Source organism: Balaenoptera borealis (genome assembly GCF_965194805.1).
Source record: "Balaenoptera borealis genome assembly, chromosome: 12".
Classification (NCBI taxonomy): Eukaryota; Metazoa; Chordata; class Mammalia; order Artiodactyla; family Balaenopteridae; genus Balaenoptera; species Balaenoptera borealis.
Genome location: NC_138869.1, coordinates 41,754,976 through 41,776,621, shown reverse-complemented (window position 1 = coordinate 41,776,621; position 21,646 = coordinate 41,754,976). Strand labels below are relative to the sequence as shown.

Sequence of the window (21,646 nt, the reverse complement as noted above, 5' to 3'; positions counted from 1 at the left end):
ACAGACAGCAGGTGTTCAGTAAAGGCTAGTTTGAACCCTGGTCTCTGTAAGAGGAAAGGAGACCACTGGTTTTAAACCTTCAGTTAAATTTGTTTGTGATAACTTACATATAAAATTAACAAAAATTGTCAATGTTTTACCTGGCAGTTTATGCTCGTGTTTAGGACTATGGGTTAAATTGGGTGGAGGGGTGATTTTCAGCATACAAATCAATGATAGTGCATGCAAAATGTCAAAAGCAAAGCTCCCAAGCAAGGGCAGTCTCCTCCTCCTAGTAATATTAGTCAAGAGCATATAAAATTGAGTTCCTCTATGTGTTGAGCTGGCTCCCAGGCCTTTGATATTCATTGACCGACGCACTGCTCACCGTGGAGTTTGTGTTATTTCCCCCGTTTTATGGATGAGGAAACTGAAACACAGAAATAATGACTTTCCCAAGGTCACACCCTCTGGGTCAGATAGATCTGTCCAACCCCCAAGCCTGGGCCCTGATCCACATCAGCCCATTTATTAGCAGGCACTGAGCTATGGGTTCAGATCACTTGAGCCAAAAACATGAAGAAAATGTCACTGACCAAGACAAGAAAACTCAAATAGGTGGGTGAGGGTCTAAAATGGAGTCAAAGAGGTGACAGAGCAAGAGCATGCCCTCTCTCAGGCAACAGGTCAGAGAGGAGTGGGTCCCACAAGTCTCAGCTGCTCTCCTGGTTCTCCTTCCCGATTCTAGGGCAGCCACATCTGAGGACCAGAGCCATGCTGAGGAGCCAGAGCCTGTGACCTCCATTTCCCTCCAGCTGAAGCCAGCCACCATCCTCAGCAGCTGACATCACGAGAAAGATTTGGGGACCTTGGGGAAGTACTCAAGGGATCCTTTCCCTGAGATGTGGAACGTTGGGGCAGAATGCTGAGGGCCCTCCTATCTGGCCTGGGGTGGAGGGGAGGTATTTGGGGCTGCACCTTCAGCTCACAGCAACCCCATCTGCCTCCGGCTCGGTTGTTGAATGCCACAGAACTAGTCAGCCACTGGACAGTGGTCTTTGAGAAAAGGGGCATCCCTGAGGCCCGGGAATCCAGTGAGTACATCGTGGCTCATGTCCTTGGAGCCAAAACAGTTAAGTGCAGTATTGTCAAGAGGGCAGGAAGTGGGGGGAGGGAGGACTCTGGGGAAGAGACATCCAGGCTTTTCCATTCCACTGAGAGTGCTGAGCTGAGAATGATGAGATTTTTCTGGAGGAATGTGTTAGGCAGATACTTATTTATTCATCCAGCAAACTATTACAGTGTGTGCCAGGCACTAGGGGTTCAGGGATCACCAAGGTGGCCAGTGTTGGACCCACTGGCATTGTCTACAAAAGAAACCTGGGTCAGGGGAGCCAGCCACTCACATTCTCTCTGGGGCAGTTTCAGAGCCTGAGGCCAGGACTTTGGACCCAGCCCCTGACCCCTTGGCAGTTACAGTATGTCCAGGAGCTGAGTAGCTACCGATTGCAAAGGTGAGCACCATGGGCCAAACCAGAGGGCTCTGTGTGGGGGGCAGGGTCCTGCTTCCTTCAGCTCCACCAAGTTCATGGTCAGGGAGGAAGAAAGTGTCCAAGGACTAGGGAGGTGTTGGGATGAGAGAGTGATGAGAGAGGGGTCATGGTAGTAAACAGGAAGAAGAGAGGGAAGGAAGGTCTCGGCTAGGAGTTCTGGGGCATAGGAGACATGACCCTACCCGACACCTTTGGCCACAAGTGGTATCCCAACCCAGACATAGTCTTGTTGGTCCAGGTGCTGGCACTGATGATCACCCTGCTGCCCCCTCTGCAGGATGCCTGTGCAGTACATCCTTGGTGAGTGGGACTTTCAGGGCCTCAGTCTGAAGATGGCGCCCCCAGTGTTCATCCCTCGGCCAGAAACAGAGGTAGGTGTGCCATCAGAACTGGGCAGGATGGGAATGAAGGGGGTTCAGGGCACCTGTCTTGTCCCAGACTTTCACCAGGGGGCGCTGGAGCCCCATGACTGCTGTCCTTTAGAGGCAGCGCCCTTCCTGGCTGGCTGAGTAGGTGGGGCCAAGAGGAAAGAGGTCTCCTGCTCACCTCCTTGACTGTCCTCACTTCTCAAGCCACTGCCCCAGCCCCTAGGCTGGCAGTGGCTCAAGATGCCCCAACTAGTGCTGCCCACCAAGTACTCAGCCGGTTCCCGTCATTTCGCTAGGAGCTGTCCCATGGGCCCATAGCCTACCCAACCCATGGGAAACAAGTGCCCTCCTCTTCCTCAGGAGGCATGGGCGAAGTGGAGAGGGCTCCAGCTGAACATCTGGAAGCCTGGTACAGCTTTGTGACCTTGGGTAGGTCACTGCCCCCTCTGGGCCCAGATGATGAGAGGATTGGGCCTCCAGACTAGGGAACTGGTTGGGACCTTTTACCTTTTACATTCACTATCTAGTCAGGTAATCGCCTGTGTTTCTCAAATTACTAGTACTGGGAAGTGTGTGGTCCCAGCGTGCTGTCTGTAGGTGAGACACCCTAGTCTTGGGAGAAATGCTTTCTATGGCCCTTCTTGGGCTTCCCCATGACCTTGTAGGTGGCAGGGCTGGGAGCCAGAGAGAGCAGAGCAGGTGGAGGGGTGTGTGGGTGGGGGCTGGTGGGCAAGCCAGACGGCACCAGATTCTGAGAAGGGGTGTTTCCAGAAAGGCACACACATTCTTGGGAAAGATCAGGCCTCATCCACCTGCCCCAGCCAGGGACCCAGAGCCCCTTCTCACTTTCCCAGCCTCTTTCCCTCAGCCAAGAAACCCTCTGACCCCACTTGCCCCCTGCATCATGTGGTTGGGAGGCCAGGTCCTTGCCTTAATGCCCAGTGTCAGGGCAGGAACAGTAGGGAGTCTGAGACCTTGCTGAAGTCACAGGGCTGCCAAGGCAGCGAGCATGGGGGCAGCACTCAGACATCCTGTCTCCTGGGTCAGGGCCCCATACCTTACAAGGGGCTGAACCATCGGGGATTGGATGAGCTGGAATAGGTGCAGAGACCCAGAGCAGGATGTAGCCTGCTACCTGCAGACTTTTGGGAGGCCAACCTGTGGCCCCTCCAAGCATGCGACCTCTGGCCAGGAGGTCACTCACCATCCCCTGAGGCTGCCAAGGGTCAGGGCATGGGAGGGAAGCTACCACGATGACCTTTGAGTCCCCTCAGAGCTGACCTGGCACCAACCATGTGTTCCAGGGTTCTGAGTGTTGGGTGTGGACTTCCGGCTCCCATGTGGGGGCCCCCCCTTTCCTGGGTGGGTCTGGGCCAGGAGAGCAACTCTGCTATAAGGGGTGGGGGAGAGGAGGGAGGCTGCGGTTGGGAGGCCAGGTCCTCGCCTCACTGTACAGACATTTCTCAGAATTTGCCCGGTTGCCCCAATGTGAAGCCGCATTGGGGGGTGCCTTACCAAGAACTTGAGAGGACGTGGCCTGTGGTGGGGAGTGGGGAGAATTAGTGCAGGGGAGAGGGACCATGGTGCTTGCGTTCTCTCCATCCATTGAAGGGTGGTTTCTGATGATGGGTGCAGAATTCTGAAATGCAAAGTTGTAGGTGGTGAGTGGCCTGACCAGTTGGGTTTTCTCTGGGGATGGGGAGGTGGCTCAGTCCCCTGCCTGGCAGTGTGTACAGTGGGAAAACTAAGGCTGGAAGTGTGAGCCATTCTTGCCCAGCTTGGCAAGGTGAGGCTCTGTGAGGTGTGGGAGGCTCAGTGCCCTGTCTGTGATTAGCTTGAGGGAGGCAATGCTGCCTTCTTGGGGCTGCCTCATCCAGAATGTAATCCTAATGAGGGTCCTTATGGCACTCAGGTCCTGCTGAGGCCTTGTGCCAGCCTCTTGAGGGGTGTGGAGTCCCGTTGAGGCAGTGGCTCCAGGCAGAGCCAACAGCTGCCTGCTCTTTGCCTCCTTCCCACATTCCCCTCTGCTCCGACCCTGCAGTGTTCTTGGATTCTCCCCTTGTTCACCTGGGAAAAGTGCCCTGGGCCTGTGACCAGCTCGATTTTCAGCCTCCCCCAAGGAGCCACCAACTCTAGGCTGAGGAGGCTCTTTACTAGGTGAGGAAGAGAGTTTCTGGACTTGCTGGGAGTGGTCTCCATCCCTACCCACCCCCCCCAAAACCCAAAGTGGTCCTACAGCCAAGATGATCTTTCCCGTGATCTGGAGGGTAAGGGAGAGGCCAAGAGGCACTGGTGGCAGTGGGGGCCCAGTCTCTCATCTTCATGCCCTGCCCAGGGTAGCCATTCACACATGTGGTGTGTGTCTCTGAGGTCAGGATGTCTCTCTGAGGTGGCTGGCCAGTGTGGTCGACTAAGGGGTCATTCTCCAGCCAGGTAGGTCTGTCTGTGGTCAGGAAACCAAGAGAAGTTCATGCCCCTGATAAGTTTCAGCTGGCCAGCTGGCCACTTAGTATGTGGCCTCACCACTGTGACCGCAGGCTCCCAGCCACAGCCCTAGACTGCTGGCTCTGTGCTGGTCCCAATGCTGTGGGCGCAGCTTGCTGCCAGCACTCCAGTTCTCCAGTAGTGCCTGGTACAGGGCTGGTGGGAACGAGTGAGGGGAAGCCCTCTCTGGCTGGAGACGGGCTGTCTCACTCATAGGCAGTAGCTTGTTTGGTGCAGAAGGGGCTTGGAACAGAAAAGGTTGGACCCACTGGCCAAGTTCCACCTGCCTTGGACTTGCTACCCTGGGGACAGGTGAACTTTGCTCCCGGGTTGGGATGAAGGATGAAATACTTTTGGGGACTCAGCACTGAGCAGCTTATGTGGAAAATGAGTCTGAGTGATCTGGAGCCCTCTGCTCTATCGGGGCCTAACTGTTGACATTGGGGCTTGGGGGAAGCTGGGGGTCTGAGGCTCAGGGTAGCTTCCTGTGGCCACTGAGGGCTTGCCCAGCACTTGGGAAGTAGCCAAGAGGCCGCTCTGTGGGCCAAGCCCTGCCCTTGTGGGTTAACGCCATGATGGGTTAGATTCCTGGTCTTCACGTCATGGAGCATTCAGTTTGGTGGGAGAAGCACACCCCATCCTAGACCTTAGGCCCATAGTGAGGAAGGTCATGGTAGAGAGAGCCTGGAGGAAGTAGATCTCTTTCAGATGAGGGAAACACCCACTTCCTGACTCCTCCCCTCGTTCCCTGAGCCAGCCCCGCCTGGAACCCCAGGAATCCTCAGCCTTTAGGGGGGCCTTTCCTGCCCTCATCCAAAGGGCAGGTCCCTTTGAGAAGGGACACACTGCCCTTTCCCTGCTCCATGCCTGGCTACTTGGGCCCCCACTCTACTGCTGTTTAGAAAGATTTTGGCCAAGGCGCAGCAGCGGCCCTCCACCCTCACCCTATATCGGTTTCCATGCATGGTCTTCAGGTGACAGATGGGTGGGTGAGACTTGAAACTCTGTTGTTTCTAAAGTGACAGTGTCTGAAAGTGTCCCCCTGCCACCAAAGCAGGTACGGTGCAGTTAGGCACCTCTTCCCATGCCATGCCCACTTACCCCATGCCCTGTGTGTGCCACAGTCCCCTTCAGATATGGGGCTCAGGTAGGGCTGTCATCCCCCTGCCCCTCCATGGAGGGAATTCCCTGTCCCTTTGACCTGGGAGCCTCTCTGGGGAGGCTGTGAGGAAGCTGGGGACACATTGGCCCCTGATTCTTGGCCACCATGAGCTGCAGGCCAGGTTCCCAGCGGGGTCTTGACCCCTGGGCCTCACTTTCCTCATGAGGGTCTAACAGATTAATACAGGGAAACCTCCAGAAGCAGGGCCAGGCACAGAGGGGATGGCCAGGGACCATTAAGTATGATTCTTAACATTGCTGTGAGCACAAAACAAGAGGATATCTGTAAAAGGATTAGCTGGGGCTTACTGAACACTTACCATGTACCAGGCATGAGATCAGTGCTTCATGAATGTGCTTCTGTTTAATCTCCACCTGCCCCCAATGAGGTGGGTTATTCTCAACTGTGCTCAAGTTTACAGATGGGGAAGCGGGGGCATGGAGAGGCAGTGTGACCTGCCCATGGCCCCAGCTGACAACGAAGTTCAGTCTGGCTTTAACCATCCCCCTTCTACATTCACACAGGGGCTAACTATGCTTGGGCCTCTGTGCCAGGACCCACAGGGGTCAGGTAAGCACCAACTTTGATCAAGATCCATCTACCTTGTAGGAGCTGGTTGAATGGGTGCTGGAGGAGGTGACCCAAGGGCCCCATGTGGTGGGAGCTCAAGGTGGCCCCCTCATCCTGGAGGTGGGCTGTGGATCAGGAGCCATTTCCCTCAGCCTGCTGAGCAAGCTCCCACAGGTGAGCCCCCTATGCATCCCTCCACCCGACCCTGGGTGGACTGTGACTGGCACTTCCTGTCCTTCCTGCTGATCCCTCCCCAACCCACTCTGCTAGAATTACTTGAGAGGAAATGACAGAAAATAGGAGGAAGACAGAACTGCCCCAGCCCACCATGGTCACAGCCTTTAAGTCCCATCCCCTTGCATCTGGCCAGACCCTGGCCACAGAGGAAGAAAAGCTACTGAGTATTTCCCTCCTCTTCTAGCAGAGGGTTGGAAGAGGGCTCTGGTCCCCAGGCCTGGCCTTTCCGAACACCCTGTCTCCCATGTACCTTTTGTTTGTTCTTGGGGCAGAGCCGAGTCATTGCTGTGGACAAGGGAGAAGCTGCCATCTGCCTGGCCCATGAGAATGCTCAGAGGTAGGGGGGCTTGGGGGCAGAGGGTCAGGGTAGGGGGAGTCAGACTTTGGGGCCTGATCTCAACCTCTATCCAGGTATCAAACCTGCCGATGTCCACCCCCAAGAAGGAGGAGGCAGTGGGGGAGGCCTGGCGTAGGTCCCACAGGGTTACAAATGGACAGTGGACACCAGGTATCTTGCTGGTCCAAGAAGGGTTTATTCTCCCATTCTTTGTAGCCAAGGGTAGGAGTCTGTCCCCACCCCCGCCCCCACCCCCTCTCCCCCTCCCCATGCTCACCTTTACCTTCCTATCTCTCCAGGCTTCGGTTGCAAGATAGGATTCGGATCATCCCCTTCGATGTGACCTTAGGTACTTTCCCCACCCATCTTCCCTGGGTGGGGATCCTGGGTCCAGATGCTGATGGGTGGATGAAGCACTCTGCAGAGATGGAGGGAGGGCTTAACACACACACACACACATACACACACCCCACACACACCCCCCCCACACACACACACCACACACACACCACACACACACACACACACACACACACACACACACACACACCCCTTCCCCACCCCCAATCCTTGCTGAGGACAGGCAAGTCCCTGTTGCCTCCTGGGCTGACCTGACCCATGAAGGGACCAGCCACAGGATCTTTCTTACCTTTCGTATCCCCCATAATTAATTAATTTAACTGGGGCTTGTTTGTTGTCAAGAAGTAAGCAGAAGCTCAAGAGAAAGCCTTTGGGACCAAAATACTTGAGTGTCTGCCCGCCCCCGCCTGGCCCAGGCACAGCATGACTTGGCTGCATCCTTTACGGAGTGCCTTTGGAGTTCTGGCTCCAGCTCTGGCTCTATCACATGCCCACAGCATCCTTGAGCTTCATGTGCCCTCTCCATGGAGTGTGATACCTGGCACAGGGTGGGGCCAGTAAACAGAGCCACTAGGAATCAACTGAGGCCAGGCTTGTCCTCCATACACTCAGTCCATGTTGGCTATGAGGCAGAGTGTGGCAAGGCCAGCGGGGCGGCAGAGAACAGAGGCGCTTGCTTTGTCAGGCAGTCAGAGACGGCTGCCTGAAAGTGGCACTTGATCTGAGTCTTGCTTATTGAGGAGGTTTTTGATAGGAAGAAGAGAAGGCAAGGACACTCCAGGGGGAGAACTGCCGTGTCAGAGCGTACACACTCCCAGCCAGGCTGCTGGCTGGGGACCCTGGACACTACTCTACAAGTTTAGTTTATTGGGTCCAGAGATAGGCCTAAGTTGTGGCTTGGGGAGAGGGATTACCCAAGGGACATAACAGTGCGTGGAGCTTCCACCCTTTACCTCCCATTCTCTGCTTTGTGTTCCCTTTGACCACAGAGGGGAGCTGGGCACATCTTCTACCCTGGGGCCCTGTGGACCTGGTCGTCAGCAACCCTCCCTACGTCTTCCACCGGGACATGGAGAAGCTGGCCCCTGAGATCCTCAGGTGTGGGGTAGACCAGAGAGGCCAGGCCTGAGAAGGCCTAATGGGATGGGTCTGCCCTGGAGGACCATACTATCAGGAGGGATGGGGAGGCTGGGGGGCTGAACGGGGCAGTGGTGTTGAAAGAGAGGCTCACTCTGGAACCCACAGACCTACTTTGGTTCAGCATCTGCCTTCCCACTTAAGACCACTGAACCTCTCTGAGCCTCAGTTTCCTGCCTCTGAAAGGGGAGTGGTAGAGCTTTGCTGGGCCATGGGGAGGACTCGCTAATGACTAAAATATCAGACTACAGTGTACAACACATAGAAGGTGCTCAGATGGGTGCATCATTTTCCAGAAGACTGAGGCCCAGAGAGGGAAGGGACCTTGTCCAAGGTTGTGTGGGGGCTTAGCAGGAAAGCTGGGACTAAGACTCTACTCCAGGCTTTGCACTGAGCCATCCTGTTCTCAAACGGCCTGAGAACCAGGGGTAGCCCAGCAGCCTCTGGATGAGGCAGTGGTAGTGAGTGTCAGGGTGCTGGCTTCCAAATTCCTGGCTCTCAGGAGTGGTCAGGGCCAGCTCTAGGCCTCCCCAAGCCAAGAATAGGAACATCCTTGTTGTGGGGAGACCCTCATGCCCTGGTGGTAGTCAGTCAATGGGATTCGCTGAGCATGCCCAGCACTGCCCGGTAGGGGGCTGCACGTAGGAGGTGGGGGAATCGGAGCTGCCATCGTTCGGGGTCCTCAGACTTTCTTCTCAGCGCAGAGTGTAAGTTCCACAGAGCCCTCTTTATGGAAGTCCTGGTCAGCTTCTCCATACTTTTCAGATACCCCATCCCAGGCCCTTAGCTCTCACTGTTTTCCCCTTCAGCTATGAAGATCCACTAGCCCTGGACGGTGGGGAGGAGGGCATGGACATCATTACCCACATCCTGGCCCTGGCACCTCGGCTCCTGAAGGACTCTGGGTATGGATGGGGTGTCTCCTGAGTCTGACCTCAACAGCCTCCTCCCCTCCCAGTATGTACTGGGCCTGCCCTGGGTGTCATTCTGCCTCCACCCCTCCCAGCTGGGACAACCCAGAAATGCAGGTCCAGCCCTGCCCAGCTGAGCTGACCCATTTCTCCCCCACCTAGAAGCATCTTCTTGGAAGTGGACTCAAGACACCCAGAGCTCGTCGGCAGCTGGCTTCAGAGCCAGCCTGACCTGTCCCTCAATCTTGTGGCTGTGCGCAGGGACTTCTGTGGGAGGTGAGACTCTACCCTGCCCCCAGTCCCCACAGCCATGCTGGTCCTTCCACTCATACTATCACAGCTCTGGCTGTGGGGCAAGCGTGCGGTTCCCACCCCCTGCTCATTCCCCAGGGCCCAGGCAGTAACTGGCCCCTTGTCCCTGTCTCCTTAGGCCCCGGTTCCTACATATCAGGAGGTGTGGGCCACAGCATGGTTGCCCTGTGGATGCCTGGCCAGGGCCCCAACCTGCCAGAGTGCCTGGCTGACATTTCTACCTGGAATGCTACTTGGAGGGAGATGGATGGTGCCTTCCAGACCCCAGATGTTTGTGGCATTTCCCATGGCTCTGTGATTCTCCACGCTCTACATTTCTAGGAGACTTGGGAGTAGGCACAAGGGCGGGGGTGTCCTTCCTGGGCCAGCAAAGAGCAAGAGCACCCACAATCCAGCTTAGAAGCTCAGCAGACTGGATTCCCAGTCTGGCCCCATCGTGTCAGTGTGGCCAAGGCAGGTTGCTGTGTCTCTGTGGGTGGATTGCTCTAGGGATGTTGGGAGACACAGCCAATAAAGTGGCGAGAGACCAGCAAGTGGTGACCTAATGTTTTGTTATTGTGATTTGTGGGTCCCCTGACCCCTTGCCCCTTGGCAGTGCTGGGGGTAAGAGCTTCCTTCTGCCTTAGCAGGGCTGGCTGGCAGGCCCCAGCTGGTGGTGTGGGGAGCAGTGTGGAGAAAGGCACATGGTTGCTACTTCTGGCCTTGGAAGCCAAGGTACTTGGCACTGATCAGCTCCCTCCCAAGGGCTGGCGTAGCCCTTCAGTGGCCCAGGTGCACTCAACACACACTCCCCTAACTGGGCCTAAGCTCTGAGCGCAGGAACCTCGTCTGAGCTTGAGCTTGGGGATGGCAGCCTACTTCCTGGTGGGGATGGGGCTGAGGGGCCTTGCACAGTTCTGGGGTCACATGTCCACATTCATTTAACTGAAAGCTTGAGCCAGTGAGGGGTGAACAGGGCTTGTGTTTACTTTTTATTCCCATAGTTTTGAGCTAAAACATTCCTTCCAAGCCTTGGGATTTCTGAAAACCCATCTGTCCCTGGTTGGAGCTGGGGAGAGTGAGAAGCTGAGACAGAGTGGGCACCAGGTTTTGACCTCCACCCTAGCTCTGGTCTGCAGGCTTGTGGCTGCCAGGAGGCCTAAAGGCCCTTCTGTCCACAGCAACAGGAAACCTCCAGGTTGGCAGATGCTGGTGTTAGCCTGCATCAGGGTGGGTCTCAAGGAACATGGCAGACTAGGCTAGCTCATTCTGTAGGTCTCCCCTCCCATCCCCCCAACCCAGCACTTTCAAGGGCCTGACCTGGTGATGCAGTGGCCAGAGGCAGTGTGTCTGGTGGACAGCATCCTCTGATGGAGCCAAGATGCTGGATTCTAGAGCTGTGTCTTGCAGTGGGACCTTGGGCAGCTCCCTTCCCTGTGAGAAGCTGGCTCTTCTGGCTCCAAGGCCAGTGCAAGATGGCAGCCTCATTTTACTCTCAGTCAGTCAGGTAAAGTATGTAGCTGGTATTCAAGGGCCCACTCCCCAGGCAGGGACTCCACAAGAGAAGAAATGGCCTGCCTGAGGTCCCATGATGGGAGGAGGACAAATGGAGATAGGAAGTTAGGTCCCTGCCTCGGGGGAGTCTGTATTGCTGGAGTCATACCTGGCCTGAGCTACTCCCTCGCTGTGGTTGGGGGTTGTATTTGCCTTAGCAGAGGCCACATTGCAGTTCCCAGGGCTACCGTATACTGCTCCTTGCCCAGACCCAGCTGCATGGACCTCAGGCCGCCCATGTCTTCCTTTGAGGAGGAGCCAGGGACTCCCAGCCATGGCTGTTCCAAAAGGAACCTGGAAAAGTGGGGTGGGCTTTCAGAGCCCCCGTGTGCTCTCAGATCTCGGCCCGCCTCACCAGTATTGCCCTTCCTCTCCTCCTACCTGTGTCCTTGGGCTCTTGCTCTCTTCGCAGCATCTCAGGGTAGCTGCCCTGACCTAGCAGTCTGTTGCCTCCTTGTCCCACACCTCAACCACTGATGGCTTCCCTGATGGTCTTACCCTCCTGGCTTCAGGCCCGTTACTGAGGAAGGGCCTTGGCAAGCATGTGGATATAGCTCCCCAATAGTACATAATAATGGGGAGTGACAGTGTAGGCGTAGTTGGGGTCACTGAAGCAGGAGACACCCGTGGGGACAACTTCCTCCCATGAGGCCTGACTCCCCTGCGAAAGAGGTGCAGGCCAAGTGGACTGGCAGGGCCAGGCTTCAAGCCTGCAGCCACTGGCTTGACTGGGACTTGGACGTTGAGCTCCAATGTTGGAGCCACACCAGCCTGGGTGCAGATCCTGGCATCTGCCCCTCACTAGGGTATGTCCTTGGGTAGATGACTTCAACTCTGTCAGCCTTGGCTTCTAAGTCTGAGAAATGGGACCAAGTGCTTTCTTTATCTTAATATGATGATTTTGAAGAGACCATGGGTTGCACCTTTCATGGGGCACTGTGACCGTTTTCACTGCTTGCCTTGGAGGGCAGACATAAGGAGGACCCTGTACCCTCATGTGTGTGTCTTGTGGTTGGCACCAACACGAGTCAGGCAGAGACATGGCAGTCTGGAAAGAAGGGAAGGCATTTCAGTCTCGGGCTCTTGACTTCTCTCTGCCCTCTGGAGATGGAGCCACCAAGAGGCTGGTAGCCTGGCAGCCAGATCTCCCCTCAGTCCCTCCTTTCCCTCTCCACCAGGGCCTGAGTGCCCCAAGGTCCAGGCCAGAGCAGCCTGTGGCTCCAGCCCAGGGAAAGCCAGTCTCACCTGCCCGTCTCCTCTTTCCTTACTGGGGCCAGAGCAGAGATGAGCTGCCTCCTTTAGCATGTGTCATGGAGCCCAGGAGACAACAGCAGGAGGATGTGGGGCTGATGGTGGAGTCCAGGCTCTACAGGCCCCTGAGGTCTTGAGGGATGTGCCTGCTGTCCACCCAGCCTCTGTCAGCTGGAGCCCCAAGCGTGGGCAGAGGGTGTAGGAGTCCTTGATGGATGTACTCTGGAAGAGCAATTACATCTCCTCTTCTGACAGTTGAGGAAACTGACACTTTGCCTCAAGTTGTATGCTTTTCCCAGCTGCCCATGGCTCTTTCCTTTGGGCCCATCTAGCTGCTTTATTGACATGTACCCTTTCTGCTCTCCCCTAACCCCACCTGGACCCTGGGCCATTAACTTCTCCCAATCCCTCCTCTAAATCCTTGGCTGGCTCCCCATGACCTGAATGTGGTCTCCGTGTCCTGCAGAGTCCAGATCTGAAGAGGTAGGGGAGGATGACTATGGGAAGGGTCTTGGGGAGCCCTCCCAAAGCCTCATCAGTGCTCTGAGTAAGCTTCCATCAGAACAAAGTATTCCACTGCTGACTGGCTTTGAGAACTGCTTTAACCTCTGCAGGCTAGCATGTCCCTTCCCATCCATCTTTGGATTCTTTCTTCCACTGCCCTAGACTCCAACTTCCCTGCAGAACTCTCCATTCCTCAAACACCCCTCCTTCCCTTTGCCCAGGCTGTGCATTCATCAGAAATGCTCTTGCCCACCACTTGTAGTCCAGATAATCCTCTCCTTCAGGCTCCAACACAAATGCTCTCTCCTCGAACACCCATCTGACCTCTGGGTTCTCCCCACCAGACCCTAGCCCACTTCTCCCAGTAGCAATGACATTCTGTCTCATGCATTTGGAAGCCTTCCTGTCTCTGTCTTCTCTCTGGGGTCCCATGTGGGTCTAGCATACCCTAAGCTCAGTAAATGTCCACCAGTAAGCCAACAGTATGCGTTTTCTAGAATGGAGCTGGAATTTCCCATGTGGCTCACATCGTACCTGACAGCAGCTCTCGCATATTCTGGTCAGCAGGGAGAAGAAGCTACGAGGGCTTAGCCTCCCACCCGAGCCAGGCAGCTGTTCAAGTTGAGCCATAGCCACTTCTTGGGCTACAGTGCACCTGATCTCTGCACAGTGGCCACGCCGAGTACAGGCTGTCCTGTCTGCAGCAGGGGCAGGCGCCAGGTTTCCTGGAGCTCTGGGCCCCGGCCAGACCCCAGCCAGCCCCCAGCCAGCACTGGCCAGAACAGCAGCCTGATCCCCCCTCATGACCCCCCCAGTCCTAGGACAGGCCATCTGGGCAGGGATTGGGACTGGTAAAGCAATCTTCCCCCTCCTGTAGTAGGTAGAATAATGGCCCCAAAGATGCCCACGTCCTAATCCCATAAACCTGTGAATTTGTTACCTTACATGGCAAAAGGAACTTTGCAGATTTAAGGATTTTGAGATGGAAAGATTATCCTGGGTTATTCAGGTGGGCTCAATATAATCACAAGGGTCCTTATGAGAGGGAGGCAGGAGTGTCAGAGAAGGGGATGTGACGGTGGAAGCAGAGGTCAAAGTGATGCCATTGCTGGAGGAAGGACCATGAGCCACGGAATACAGACGATCTCTAGAAGCTGGAAGAGGCAAGGGAATGGATTCTCCCCTAGAGCCTTAAGAAAGAATGCCAGCTTGCCAATATCTTGATTTTAGCCTCTTAAAACTGATTTTGGATTTCTGACTTCCAGAACTGTAAGATGATACATTTGTGTTGTTTAAAAACACTAAATTTGTGGTCATTTTGTTGTAGCAACAATAGGACACTATTACGGATTTTGGTACCCGAAGTGAAGTGCTGCTCTAACAAATACCTAAAAATGGAAGTGGCTTTGGAATTGGAATTTGGAAATGGGCAGAGATTGAAAGATTTTGAGGTGCATGATAGATTGCCTTGAACACTTTTCCTCTGAGCAGTGAGGTGGGTGGGGATGGGGGTGGGAAACCCTTCACAACCTGGAGACCTGAGCTGCCCAGGCTCCCTAGAGCTGGCCCTTTCTTGGAGTGAGAGACTAGAAGACTGCCCAGGGTGGGACCCAGAGAAACTGGCCCAGGCACTGGGAGCTGTGGGGAATGGAACTGGGATCAGGGAGAGAGAGCAAAGCTGGCCTCCATGGTCCATCTCCAGTGGTATGGGGGCCACCCAGGCCCTCAGAGGGGACCTCAGAGACTGGATCCGAGCCTGGTCCTGACTCCCATGGAGTCACGTGGCTGACCCAGCACCCCTGGAGTGTGTGATAATGAACAGGGTGTGAGGGTGAGCAGGTACTGTGCCTGAAATGAGCGCAGCAGCCCCTGACTCCAGGATGATCCCTCCATGTAAGCCATGGAGGTTTGGCTCCTTCCAGCCTCCAGGCAGTGCCCAGCTCGTGCTACAAGCCTGTGCTGGGCTGTGTGGCTGGGCTAGAAGTGGGTCATTCCTAGGATTCTCAGCTTCATGATCCCCAGAGCTGAAGTGGCTACCTGGAACCTTCAACCCTATCCCTGATGTCAGCCACATTAGCCCAACTACAGCCTTGGGTGTGCGGGCAGATCTGGGTCTCATTTGAAGCCCTGATGGTAGTTGTGAGGAGAGCAGGGGTTCCTCTTTGCATCCCTCCCTGAGAGAACTGGTTATGCACCCTGCCAAGGAACCTTTAGCATCTTTGGCCTCATAACCAGGAATCCGATGTGTAAGAGCTTCAAATTCTGGGACCACTCCCCTTCCAAGACACTCCTCTCAATCATCCTATAGGGAAACGGTGGGGAAAGGCCAGTTTTACAGTTCACAGAGTAGGAGAGGCAAGGGAAGCTTACCTCAGCCTCACTGGGAGCCCTGGACTGAGCTGGCTTCCACCTGGCCCTGGCCATGACTGAGCGGAGAGGGTGAGGTGGCTCAGAGCAGCTCTGCCCAGCAGAAGGCAGGCCTTGTCTGGTTGCTCCTTCTCAGAGGCTGGGGTCTCTCTCAGAGACTTTGCCTTTCAGAGCAAGGGATGCCACTGTCTTGCCCCCTGCTGTGCTGCGTCTATAGCCCTCTCCTGGGGCATGCATCTAGGGGAATGGAGGGGTCAGGTCTCCCAGCCTACTGAGCCCCAGGAGCAGGTTATTGGGACTTGAAGCACCCACAAAGATCCTTGTGTGCAAATGAGAACATTAAGGCTCAGCAGACGAGGGCTGGGGCTCAAACCCAGGTCTCTTCTCTGCCTCCCAGCCTCCAGCCATTTATCAGCTGCAGACCCCCAACCTGCCTTGCTTTCCAGGAATAGTCCTGTCTGCCATTCCTGGGAGTCAGTGTGAGGCCAAGCTACGTGGGCAAGTAGAGTGAACCCCGAGCTAGAGCTGCTTGGGCCTTGTTTGCCCTCAGACCTTGCAGCTGAGTGAAGTATCTGGGCAGCCCCCTGGGCCTTCCTCCTCCTCCTCCTCCATCTCCTTGCCATCATTTCTTGAGCTCCTGCTGGGCACTGGGCCCCAAGCAGCTGCTTTACATTTATTGGTGTTAATCCTCACACAACCTCACAGACTGGGTTTTTAATCATCTCCGTGATGAGGAAACCAAGGCTCAGCAGGGTGCAGTCACGGATCAGGTCTCACCGCTGGATTGGAAGGGAGGGTGAGGCCACCATTGGTGCCCATTTGACTGGTCAGAGACTGAGGTCAGCATAGCTAGGTCCTGGGCTGCCCCCTGCAGAGCTTAGTGCAGAGGTCCACCTGGGCCTGTGGATCCTCAGAGCAGGAGCAGGGGTTGCCGGGGTTGTTCCCAGAGGGCTTTCCAGAAGCCCAGTGCCTACCCTGGTGGGCCCTTCTCCTGGGGTGTGTGCAGCATAGGCTCAGGCCTCTGTCTCCCAAGCCTTACTATGTGCCAGGCCCTGGGTAGATGACACCAGTCAGAAGAGCTTGTAAAATATGGAGATTGAATGGTGCACCCTGAACCAAGTGCTTCTGGGATTATCTTATTCACTCTCAAGACATCCCATAAGGCAAAGTCAGTGAACCCTCCCATTTTACAGATGAGGAAACTAAAACTGGGAAAGGCTAAGGAACCTGCTTATATGCTGGCTGAACTGGGATTCCAGTGCAAGCCGAATGACCCAGGGCCTGAGGCCTTGGTCATCACACCTGGCTTGAAGAGGGTAGGGTGCAGGACAGGGATAGAGCAGGCCCAGAGTGAGGACAGTCTGGGCAAAAGCCTGGATGCCTGAAGGCACATGGAGAGGACTGTGTTGTGGCGAGGTGGTGGTCGTGGTGGGTGCCTTTGGATGAGCTCTGAATGCATTTCTGGGTACCAGAGCCTAAATTAAGGGTCTCAGGGTGAGTTACAGGGTCAGGTAGGCATTGAGGATATTCTCTAGCTGCCAGGAAGAGGGGACTGGGGTAGGAGGCTGCAACTGGGCCAGGATCTAGAAGCTGCTAGGGGCTATAGCAGTGGTATATAGCAATAGGCCCTTCTGGAACAGAACCAACTCACAACCATTGCTGAGGGATTGGATGTAGGGTGGGGGGTGGCCAGGACCACGATAGGGCCCAGGGCTCTGACTGGAACCTGGGGGCCCTGGAGCCACCCTGAACTGGGCACTGGGGTACTAGAGACAGCTTGAGAGAGTGGGGTGCCCTCAGGCCATCCCATAGGCAGTGTCAGGGGCAGTGGGCAGGGGTGTCTGGAGATCCAAATGTGACCATGTGGGGACATAACCTAGAGGCAGCCCTTTAGATGGAGTTGTGAAGACCACCCTCCCAGGCCTGAGCTCTGTCAACAACAGTAACTGGGCATCTCCATGTGTAATGGTGCCCCGTGCTACACATACTTTGTCATAAATCCTCAGTCTGCACATGAGGGGAGCCTTCCTTGGCCCACTAGACAGATGAAGCAACTGAGACTTAACTGGTGCAACATCACACAAGCAGGAAGTAGCCATGCTGGGCTTTGAACCCAGTCCTCTGACATCCCAGCTGGAAGGGGAGTGAGCAGGCCACAGAGGCCAGCTGCAGCCCGGGCCCCCGATACCCAGCTGGGGTGCCCCCAGGGCTGACATGGGCTTCCAGGGCAAAGAGGAAAGTGGTGAGTCAAACAGAAAGCACCAGATGTGGAGTGAGCTTCCTCCCCTCCCAGCTGCCCCTGGTGCCAAACTTTCACACCCCACAGCAGAGGATCCCATGGGGGAGGGGAGGGCAGTGAAAGTGGCTGCTGCTGAAAGGAGGCTCTGATGTACTCCGGATGTGGGGTGGGACTGACAGACACCCAGACTCTGGTTCCCTGCTGACAGGTGGGTGAGGAAAGTGAGTCCCCTCTCAGCATAAGGAGGTGTAAAGCCTGCCATATCAGGCGGAACATTTCAGGTCCCCAGGCCTGGGAGGTTCTGGGAGAGGGTGCAGGTGGATGTGCCTAAAACCCTTCTTGAAGGCATTCCACAGCTCAAGAACTGACCAGGGCTCCCCACTCTCTCTGCTTGCACAGAAATCCTCTGTCTCTTGTCATTCTGCCCAGCCCTCCTGCCCAGAGCCCTAGAGCTGTAGAGTTTGTTCTTTCAAACCAAGTTTCACGTGGAACTCAACTATGTAGTTTTTAAAAGATAAAAGCATCATTTTAAACAAATGTATTTTATAAGTTCAAATTCTCAACACTTTCTTAGCATTAAGTCCATCAAGGTGAACAGCGATGAGCACTGACGTTTGAACTGGGGGCTAGGATGGGAGTTGCAGTCTTATGTCAGCCTCAGCGTTCAGTGTCTTTCAGTGTTTGGTTTTGGTGGCACAGGACCAAATGACCCCACCAAGTGATTCTCACAGATAAGTGGTTACAAATGGTAGCATGTTTCTGAAGGGCCCCTTGCAGTCTCTTTCATTTGCAGGGACAGCAGGAGAAGGCTTATGTCCAGCTCAGCCCAAACCTGGTTCTCTGGACACATGGGTAGGATTCTAACGTATCATAGTTTGGTGTTGTGCCCATTTGAGTGTGTGTGTGCTTTTTTAAACTGGGCTTTTTCCAATAGTTAAAAATATGAACGAAAGAAAGAGGGAAAGAGAGAGGGGAAAAAAGGAAAGGAGGACGGGAAGGGAGGGGAAGGAGAAAGAAGGAACTCACATGGGGTATCTGAGGATGCCCTCACTCAGGTTCTTGGTGAGGGCAGCCTCTGTCTCTCCTGGGAAGCCCACCCTGACTGCTCCACCCCTACCTGTCCAGGAGGTTCCAGTGCCTCCTCTCACTCAGCATCTGTCTCAGCAAGTGAATCTGGGCCACATACTTCTGAAAAGTCTGAGGAGTCCACGACTCCCTCCTGGCTCTGGTGTGGACCTTCCAGGTACTCAGTCCCTGGTTCTGGGGCAGGGAAGAAGGTCCCAAGGAGGGGACAGGGACTAGGGGCTTCCCCAGGCCCTATGTGGGATCTCCAGGGGTGGGAGGACTGGGGAACCCAGTGCCCCTGAGAGCCTGGGGTTTCTGTACCTTCATTTCTGGGAACTTGCTATGCTTTAGGAAGAGAGAAATGAGAAGCAAAACCCTAGGGCCCCAGCACCACCAACCCCCCTTCCTGTCTTCCTTCCGCTGAGTCATAGCCAAGAGCCCAGCACCTCTGCCTCCTTTGGGGCCATCTGGGTGGGGTGGAATTCAGAGTCATGTGAGGACACAGCATCTGGACAAGTCCTCTTTTCCTGCCAATATCTGTGAGGGACCCTGACTTGCTGAGGCCTGAAGCTACCTTCCAAGCTTGGAGAATGGGTGACTGAGGTCCTTAGTGTCCTGTCTCTCCCCCATCCCCAGCCCCACTGTTCACCTACAAGCATTGAGCACCAACTGTAAGCCAGGTGGGGTGGTTCAGATGGGGCCCTGTCCTTGAGGAACTCATAGATTTGGACATGGACTCCTCCTGACAGGCCCCTCATGACTGGCTGTGTCCTTAGGCTTGTTCTGGTCAGCAGTAGGGAGCCAGGCCACATCACACATGCCCATCATAGAAACCTGCACACCCCTACACAGGTAGCCATAGATATGTGCATGTGCACAGGTGTGGGACTTGAGCATGTGGGTCCATGTCCATGATCACAGGTGTGTCCACACAGGGCTTCCATTGGATGGGGGAGCTCCAGGCTCTGGGAACCAGGTCAGGACCTTGTGTGTGTGGCCTCTGTGAGGGGCGCCAGGTTGCTGAGGGCCGAGGCTGTCTTCCATACTTGGAGAAGGGGTGACTGAGGTTCTTATGAGGTATCACCCTGTCTTGGAGGCCCAACTACTGCCTCTGAGTTATGGGAGCTCATGGGAGCTTGAGTACTATGCCCCCATTTCTTGGAAAAGAAAGCTGAAGCCCAGAGAGGGCCCACGACTTGCCCAGGGTCACACAGCAAGTTAGGGGAGATCTGGGAGGGGAATGGGCCAGACCTAGGCACCTGTCCACATCCCTGACCTTTCTGGCCTGGCGTTTGGGGCTTGGCAATCCCTGATGACCACACTGCATCAAACTCTGGGTTGATTCTCCCAGAAAACCCACCTAGGGACCAACCACAGGGTCCTCCCAAGCCTTGCCATTTCTAGGAATTTCCCCCACGCTACACCTTTGCTTGGGCTGTCCTAGCTGCCTGGAATGCCCTCTCTCTCTCAATCTCTGTCTATCTCTCTCTGATTCCGCAAATAAAATCCAAACTTCCAAATTCTGTTTAAATGGTTTCTATACCTTCTTTGACCCCCTGGAACTTTCCCCTGCCTCTAGCCTCCCTCAGCCTCTGTCCCCCTCACTCCCACCCATTTTGCACCCACCTACTAAACATAAAATTGACCCCTAGAGCCCTAGGCTGGGTGTGAAGGGTCCTTAGAGGCTGAGACAGTGGAAGCCACACCCAGGCCAGCCCAGCCCTCCAGACTTTGCCAGGCCCTGGGGTGGGCCCTGGAGCTAGGAGAGGAAACCGAACCTCTGCTAGGCCTCACCATCTGCCCCCAACTCTGCTCCTTCCCTGAAGGCCCAGAAGCCTGGAGCACTGTACTCTCGGCAAGATTGATCCCTCGGAGTTTACCATTCCAGCTTTTGTTTATTCCCCCACACCCTGAGTACCCCTCAACTGGGGGCTAGGCCTGTGTTTGGTGGGGTGGAGGGTGGGGGTTGAACAAAGAGTAGAGAAACCTCAGATTTGTTGGGTGCCGCCCTTTCATTAAATGGCCCTGGACAGAGCTGTCTGCTCCTTTCCAGAGCTCTTCCCTTCCACTTGGTCTCAGGAGGCAGGCAGGGAGTCTGCCTTTGCCCCATGCGGCACTGAGCCCCATCACTGCCTGGCTATCCCCTCATTCCCCTACACCCCTAACTGGGAGCCTAAGGTTAATTGTCAGGCCTACCCTTGGTGCTAGAGTATGAAGGAAAAATTGACAGAGACACTGCCCATAAGGAGTTCATGGCCTAGTGGAGAACAGAGGCAAGTAAACAGGTCCTTATCCTTGGCCCATGTGGCATGCATTTGATCACTGTCTGCTCGGCACTGTGCCAGGCACTGGGCATGGGCAGTATTCAGATAAGGCCCTGCTCACATGGAGCATATCCCTTCCCACTCAGGTTCCCACACAGCAGTTGCAGTGCTCAGCTTGAGGCTTTCTCTATGGCAAAGGCCAGCTTGGTAGGTGAAATGGGCAGGGAGTTCACCCCCTGGAGCAGCCCTAAGCCAGTGAAGAGTGGGAGTTGGTGGATACACATCCCAGCTTCCTTACCTCTCGGGTAGGACAACCCTGATGTGTGTTCTACACTATCTCTCAACCGAGGACTGACCTCAGTTGTCCACAGAGAGAGCACACTCATTAACACACCTGCTTTGGCTTCCTTTCCTTTCCTGTCTCACTTCCCCTGTCCGCTATGTCAGGAACTGGGAAGGCTCTGAGATTTCACCCAACTCAACAAGCTAACAAGTTGCCATATTCCTGAGGATGTTGGCTGAAGACACAGATTCCTGCTTGAGAAACAAAGGTCAGTTTACTTTCCACAGTAACAGTAGACAGAGTATCAGCATTTTCTTGTACCACTTCCCTGAACCCCAATTCCTGCAGAGTGACCCAGTAAGGGCCAGATGATGCCTGCGCATGCCGTGGGTTGACAGGAGAGGAACCCTGAGATCAGGGAACCCAAATCTTTTATAATAGACTATAAACAAACCTGCCCACCCTTCACTCCAGAGGCAGATATTATCTTTATTATACTGGACAGTAAACAAATCTGCCTTTTTCCCTGGAGGGAGACGCTATCTCTATCTTCTAAGGCTGTTCACTGGAATAATCACCCATTTTGAAAGTATTGTTCGGAACAAGGGCAGTCAGTGCCTCTACCAGCAAGTGTACAGAAATGGGAGATAACCAGGAAAAATTGCCTCCCTATCCTCTACTGGTGCTTCTTGACATCACCTCTGAAATAAGCTGTTTGTGTTTGGATCCT

The 21,646-nt window shown here is 54.9% G+C and overlaps 1 protein-coding gene across 15 annotated transcripts in view; it reads left to right on the top strand.

The window, feature by feature from the left end:
- Positions 1-21,646, top strand: part of HEMK1 (HemK methyltransferase 1, mitochondrial release factors N(5)-glutamine) — a 33,961-nt gene that overhangs the window by 427 nt on the left and 11,888 nt on the right. For 2 of the 15 annotated variants that reach the window (XM_082346097.1, XM_082346102.1), the window contains exons 2-10: positions 728-1,111; positions 1,402-1,493; positions 1,810-1,903; positions 6,156-6,290; positions 6,626-6,690; positions 6,990-7,039; positions 8,040-8,148; positions 8,997-9,092; positions 9,261-9,374. In XM_082346097.1, the coding sequence (XP_082202223.1) occupies positions 902-1,111; positions 1,402-1,493; positions 1,810-1,903; positions 6,156-6,290; positions 6,626-6,690; positions 6,990-7,039; positions 8,040-8,148; positions 8,997-9,092; positions 9,261-9,374 (965 nt within the window). In that variant the 5' untranslated portion in view covers positions 728-901. Of the gene's footprint in view, positions 1-727; positions 1,112-1,401; positions 1,494-1,770; positions 1,904-6,155; positions 6,291-6,625; positions 6,691-6,989; positions 7,040-8,039; positions 8,149-8,996; positions 9,145-9,260; positions 9,375-9,528; positions 9,956-10,691; positions 10,897-12,220; positions 19,890-21,080; positions 21,185-21,646 lie in introns of those variants that run through there. The other 13 variants (XR_014232428.1, XR_014232429.1, XR_014232430.1 and 10 more) reach the window with 13 other exon arrangements.